The sequence below is a fragment of the Cariama cristata genome, unplaced genomic scaffold (assembly GCF_000690535.1).
Source record: "Cariama cristata isolate BGI_N322 unplaced genomic scaffold, ASM69053v1 scaffold38485, whole genome shotgun sequence".
Lineage (NCBI taxonomy): Eukaryota > Metazoa > Chordata > Aves > Cariamiformes > Cariamidae > Cariama > Cariama cristata.
This window is the reverse complement of record NW_009617676.1, coordinates 379-6,678: the sequence shown is the minus strand read 5'-3', so window position 1 is coordinate 6,678 and position 6,300 is coordinate 379. Positions and strand designations below refer to the sequence as shown.

Genomic DNA, 6,300 nt, shown 5'->3' with positions numbered 1-6,300 from the left:
TTTTTGTGCTTCTTGTAGAAGGTGTTTCACTTGCTTCTGGTTTTGGATTCTCTACAAACTCTAAACTGTTTCTAAAACGGCTGAGTGAAGAAATAATTCAGTTAGAAGTATAATAAAACTGAGGCTGTTCTTTTTTACTGTCTAATACCTAATAAAATCTTAATGATTCTGGGATTTTTTTGTTTGTTTTCCCTGTTATATATTAAAGGTGGATAGCAGAGCTGAGTCAATTGACAAGAAAATCGCTAGGCTTGATGCAGAACTAGTGAAGTATAAGGATCAAATGAAGAAGATGAGAGAAGGGCCTGCAAAGGTAAAAATCTTCTGTGGCATTTAAGCATGAGAGGATGTGACTCACACTTCTTGTCATGTAGTTCATCAGGTTCTCAGGATTTTCCCTACTGATGAGATATAACAGCCTGCAGGATTGCTTTTATTCTGAAGCATCTTTTAGACATGCATCTTTGAACAATGTTTTCATTGGTTTTTATTTCTTCCTAAGTGTAATGTAATTCCTCAGTCAGAAGTAACTTGCTTCCCTTCTTCCTTCCGTTACCTGAATTAAGTCTGGTAGAGAGGCTGTTTTGTTCATCAGCCAAAATAAAAACATCTGCACTATGGAGAAAGGGAGCAGGAACCCCATTTTTTAAAGGAGATGAACATATAATATAAAATGTATCTAATAATAAATGTATCTAATAAAAACAGTATTGTTAAAGTACCTTTTACAGTATTATTTGATGCTGCCCATTAAAATTTGTTGATGAAAGATGGTTCTGATGGACTAAATTTGACTTTGTATTCTGCTTAAAAAATAAAATTGAAAACCCAGAAATTTTGAAAGTATTTTCTATTAGAAGCTTTACTTACAAGCCTGTTTGGTTAATTATTAATGCAGGACAAATGCTGAATGTCGCTGTTGTTCAACTCTTTGCACTAGTAACTGAGGAATCTTTTGGAGAACTTAAATGTGATACATTAGGTTTAAACAGCACAATCAAGAGTAAAGTTGAATGTTTTTCCTAATGTAACTATGTTATGTCTTTCAGAATACAGTAAAGCAGAAAGCATTGAGAGTCTTAAAGCAGAAGCGAATGTAAGTTTAAACCTTTTTCAGTGTAATGAAAGCCTGTTTTTTTTTAAGGGAGGTGGCATTTCTCTTTCCAGTACTCTTGCTTCTGAGCGTTCTTTAAAGACAAATGCTGAACAAGCTAGCCAGCCTTTTGGAAGCATCTCCTTACAGGTTTTGCATCAGCATATTTGTGCCTTATTTGTATGTGAGTACATGTACCTGTTCTCTGTGGACATCCTTTAGGACTTGAGCACATGTAGTGCAGGTAATTGTGTCTGTGCAAAAAGCCCAGAATGGACAGGACAGATGATCCTGTGGTGTGGTCTAGTCTAGTATACTGTCTTGAAAAGTGTCCAGCAACAAAGGAAAGAATGTCAGAATATGGCAAGTGTTTGGAGGTGCTTCACTGGAATATTTTATAGTCCCTGGACTGCAAATCTCTTAGATGCTATCTGAGCATCTAAAGCTCATATCGTCTTGTATTTCATATCCCTCAGATGAATTGTACCTCTACAGACTTGCTCAATTACTTGTTAAGTATTTGTGAACTCTTACCATCCAAAATACCCCATGGTAAGGAATGCAATAGTCCAGTTAGATGTTGTGAGGACTGCTTGTGGTTTTTTGGTGTTTTTGTGTGTGTGTGTTTTTTCGTTTGGGTTTTTGGTTTTTTTTTTTTGTTTGACTATGCTGTCTGTTAATCTTACGTGATAGTTGTTCCCCTATTTACAGTCACTGGGCCCCTCATCATACACTTATCATATCCCTCAGTCATCTCTTTTCCATCTTGCTGACAAGTAACATATTTAGTCATTCCTTGTCCAGAAGCTGTTTTGTATTTGGATCATCCTTGCCTTGCAGACCTCCTGCCTTGGATGTTTGAAGAAGGATTCATTGTTCATTTTTATGCTTTCATTTTTACGTTTAACTTGACATATTTTACATTCTTGATTGGATACAAGTTTAGCTTTGAGAAGGGTGATTTCTTGAGTTTTTAAAGTCTCCCTTTTCTTTTTGGTTAGCCTTAACAGTTTCCTTTTGCTACCTTATCTTCCCCCTTCTCCCTGTCCTGCAAAGCTCCAGTGCAGAGCCATTGTGGTTTGGATAACCTGCATCTCTTCCATTCTGCTTACAGCATTAGTGAGCAATGGCATGCATCTCCAGATTATAGTAATTAAAATGTTTGCTATATCCTCACCTGCTGTGTAAGCCTATAGAAATGTGGTATCACTGTCTGTTAAAACAGAAGCTCAGTTCAGGAGTAGCTTTGTCAACTTTAAATACACAGAAATGCATAATGGCCAGATTTTTATGAGGCTGTTTATTCTGTGATTGTGATAAAACTATTTCTATCTTTAGACTACTGCTGCTGATTTTTCAGTTTTTAAAAAAATTAAGAATTTTTGTGGCAATAAATAGTGTGGTATTTTAAAGCCATTGTTTGCATTGTTTTTAACAGGTATGAACAACAGAGGGATAATCTATCACAGCAGTCTTTTAATATGGAACAAGCGAATTACACTATTCAGGCACTGAAGGATACAAAGACAACGGTACCAATATATTAATCTCACATTTGTTTAATTTGTGTATGCTAGATCAGATACAAGCATGTTGTTTGACTCTATTCTAGGTCGATGCAATGAAACTGGGGGTGAAAGAAATGAAGAAAGCTTACAAGCAAGTCAAAATTGATCAAATTGAGGTGAGCTTCTATAGTTTAAATTACGAAAGAACGGAAGCAATGTACTGAAATAGTGATGAGTGGACTTACGTAACTTAAAGGTGACTTAGTTCATGTGAGTTTGTGTCTCTTTTTTATGGGACCACCATCATAATTCCTTCCTGATTTCTCTGGTATTGCACAATCAGTTGTTGGCCCTATTTCACTGATTGTTGTTTCCTTGCTGGGCTGACCTTTAGTCTCTCCCTTCCTTTCCTCTGTGCTTCAGCATAAAGTTGGTGAATACTTCCTGCTGTGGCATTTTTGTCCCTTTTTTTTTTTTTTTTTCCTCCTATGTTAGCAATATGCAGATTAGTCCTTTGCTCCCCCAGTTCAAGGTAGTGCCTGATTTTAAAAAAAAAAAAAAGCAAAACCCAAAACCAAAAGAAAAACAACCAAAAAAAAAATCCCAGCAAAAAAGAAATGTTGTAATTTCAAGAGGTCTGCAAGCCCTGTCACCGTCTTCAGAAAATCCATAAAAGAAAAACCCCCATAAGATCTCTAAATATAATTTAAAGTATGCTGCACTTAAACTCTTATCAATTGCCAGTGCTGAATTCCTTGAAGTTCTCTTTCCTATGCTGTTTTTATAAATGGCCTGCATTGTAAACCTTTAGGCAAGTATTGTCTCCTTACTTGTACCCAAGTACAGTGCCAATATGTATGCTAAACTATCTTCTAAATTTTTCTGTGCAACAACTCAGGTTAGTGCTTATTCTCCAGACGGTAGATTTGATTTCTCTAGATTTCATACTCTCCTGCTTTTCAAGATAATGCTGGACTCTGGGTAATTTATTAGAGGTTTTCAGTTTACCCTGAAGAATGCTTAAACCAAAAGGATTTTGTGAAGATACTGTTTCAAGGTTCCTCTTTTTCTACCTCATACATTGTTTATAATTTCAATAGTAGTTAAGGCCACACTATAGTACTGAATGCATGTGTCTTGACTGGTGTTAATGCTGCTTCAAAAAAAATCTATGCGTTAAAAAATTTGAGTGCCTTGTGTGTTGGAATTATTAAACTGAATTTGATTAAGCTCTGATAAATTTAGCTAAAACTATTAAATATGAACCAGTTGAAATTGTTTCTTGCTTCAGGACATACAAGATCAGTTAGAGGATATGATGGAAGAAGCCAATGAAGTCCAGGAGGCACTGAGTCGTAGCTATGGAACACCAGAGATTGACGAAGATGATTTGGAAGCAGGTTAGGAAGGTGGAGGATGATCTTTACATTACTGAATGTAAAAATCGTCATACAGTGATTATTTTTTTTTTTTAAATTATTAGTCAAATACTTTAAGAGTGATTAAAACTTTTTCTTAAACACATTTTTAAACCTAAAAGCTGCATTTCCTTTAAGAGCAGTAACAGGAGTATGAGACAAACATGAGACTAATGGAATGCTACAGTGAAGGAAAGAAGGTTCTCTCCATTTTGTGGTTGTGTATTCATGACTGATGACTAAGTAATGCTAAATGAGTATGAATGTAAGCATTCACTGTGAATCGTGTTTCTCTGCAAGAGCAACTTTTCTTTTGCAAAAGGAATTCCTTGCATAATTTTTCAACCAATATAATTCAATTTCAGAACTGGATGCGTTAGGTGATGAGCTTTTAGCTGATGAAGATAATTCCTACTTAGATGAAGCTGCATCTGCTCCAGCAATCCCAGAGGTCACTCCTACTGACACGAAAAACAAAGTGAGTACTTTCCTCTTTAAAAGCAAAATACTTTTGGTTTGGATTAATTGCATTTGTGTTGGTTGCTTAATATTTTGAACAAAAAAATGTGCTTAACGTTTTATGTATTTTTGATGCTATATTTGAGAGAATACCATGTACTGAATGCCCTTTATATTTTAAAGAGCTAAAATGGCATTTTGTAACTTCTATCTAACATTGTCAGACTGCAAGTAGAATTAAGTGTACCACTTAATTAAGTGTACCTCACTACAAGAAGGACATTGAGGTGCTGGAGCGTGTCCAGAGAAGAGCGACAAAGCTGGTAAAGGGCCTGGAGAAAAAGCCTTACGAGGAGCGGCTGAGGGAGCTGGGGTGGTTTAGTCTGGAGAAAAGGAGGCTGAGGGGAGACCTGATGGCCCTCTACAACTACCTGAAAGGAGGTTGTAGCGAGGCGGGGGTTGGTCTCTTCTCCCCAGTAACTAGCGATAGGACAAGAGGAAATGGTCTCAAGTTGCACCAGGAGAGGTTCAGGCTGGACATTAGAAAGAACTTCTTCACTGTTAGAGTCGTTAAGCATTGGAATGGGTTCCCCAGGGAGGTGGTGGAGTCGCCATCCCTGGAGGTGTTCAAAAAAACGTTTAGATGTGGCGCTTCAAGACATGGTTTAGTGGACAGGGTGGCATCAGGTATACGGTTGGACTTGATGATCTTTGAGGTCTCTTCCAGCCATAATGATTCTATGATTCTGTGATTACACTGATGCTCTTATTCTGGTCCCAGCTGTCACACAGTGACAATTACAGATATATCGCTTTATAGAAATTGTAGAGAAACTTTTGTGAAATGTTCTGGTTGGTGGATAGTTGTTAACGTGTTGCTTCTTTTTCTTTCTTACAGGATGGTGTATTGGTGGATGAATTTGGATTGCCAAAGATTCCTGCAACATAAATGTTTCAGAAGCACAATGGATATAATGAACTATACTTTACAAATCAAATTAAGAATTTTTTTTTACATCCTGGAGAACTTGTCCTTCCAGTGTAACATTAGTGTCACTACATCCTAGAATGCAATATGAATGGCTGGTGGTGGTCTTTCTTTGAAGAAAGTTGTTTCACTACTGACTTTTCTATTAATGTCAGGATTCCCTTCAGTGGAAGCAGTCAGTCTATAATAGCTTTTGATTTCTGTGTCGTATGGACAAAGTAATACGTGAACAATAGTGGTGGCTGTTGATAGCTGAGGTTTATTTTGACTTTGTATTATGTTTCTCTTTCTTGAAACTAAGACTGTACGTTGCTGCTTACTCTCTGTAAAATAGCTCCCCTTATTACTATGATTATTTGATAAAAAGAATTGAAAGCAATTTTTAAACTACTGCAGTCTTGAGACTTTTATGCTATTGTACTTGTAACCTTCTTGAAAGCTGTAACAAATAGGGTTATCATTAACTTTATGTATTCTATGGAGACATAAAATCACGTAGATTAGCTGATCCTTTTGTGTGGTTTCTGGTAATTAATTCGGTCTTAACCTGCCCCCTATTCTTATCAGTATCATGTGCTGCTCGAGCACAGGATTTGTGAGAGGTGGAGTCTGGTTCCGATCCCAAAAGCACTTTATGCTGCCTTCTGCAGGGTCATGTGTAGGCCAGGCTGGCTTTGGCCCCCTCTTTGCTGCTCTCAGGAGTTGCTCGGAGCAGCAATAAAAGGTAACAGGACAAACAGCATCCTGGCAAAACCCGCTGGTTTTAATTCACCAGCCGCAGATCTGGCGTCGAGGCTGGGCTCCGGTACCGAAGAGCCGTTTTCAGGTTTGGGG

The 6,300-nt window shown here is 37.3% G+C and overlaps 1 protein-coding gene across 1 annotated transcript; it reads left to right on the top strand.

Moving 5' to 3' along the window:
- Positions 1-211: 211 nt before the first annotated feature.
- On the top strand, positions 212-5,971 carry CHMP5 (charged multivesicular body protein 5). Its single transcript, XM_009700608.1, has 7 exons — positions 212-313; positions 1,050-1,096; positions 2,532-2,625; positions 2,706-2,777; positions 3,893-4,001; positions 4,385-4,497; positions 5,377-5,971. The coding sequence occupies exons 1-7, from the start codon at positions 284-286 to the stop codon at positions 5,425-5,427; spliced, it is 516 nt and encodes a 171-aa protein (XP_009698910.1). The 5' UTR covers positions 212-283; the 3' UTR covers positions 5,428-5,971.
- The last annotated feature ends 329 nt before the right edge of the window (positions 5,972-6,300 follow it).

Excerpts from the sequence above, each read along its gene's own strand:
- CHMP5 (XM_009700608.1), top strand. The coding sequence starts at position 284 with ATGAAGAAGATGAGAGAAGGGCCTGCAAAG. Across the intron at positions 314-1,049 it reads TGAGAGAAGGGCCTGCAAAG|AATACAGTAAAGCAGAAAGC; the intron begins GTAAAAATCTTC and ends TATGTCTTTCAG. Across the intron at positions 2,778-3,892 it reads TCAAAATTGATCAAATTGAG|GACATACAAGATCAGTTAGA; the intron begins GTGAGCTTCTAT and ends TTCTTGCTTCAG.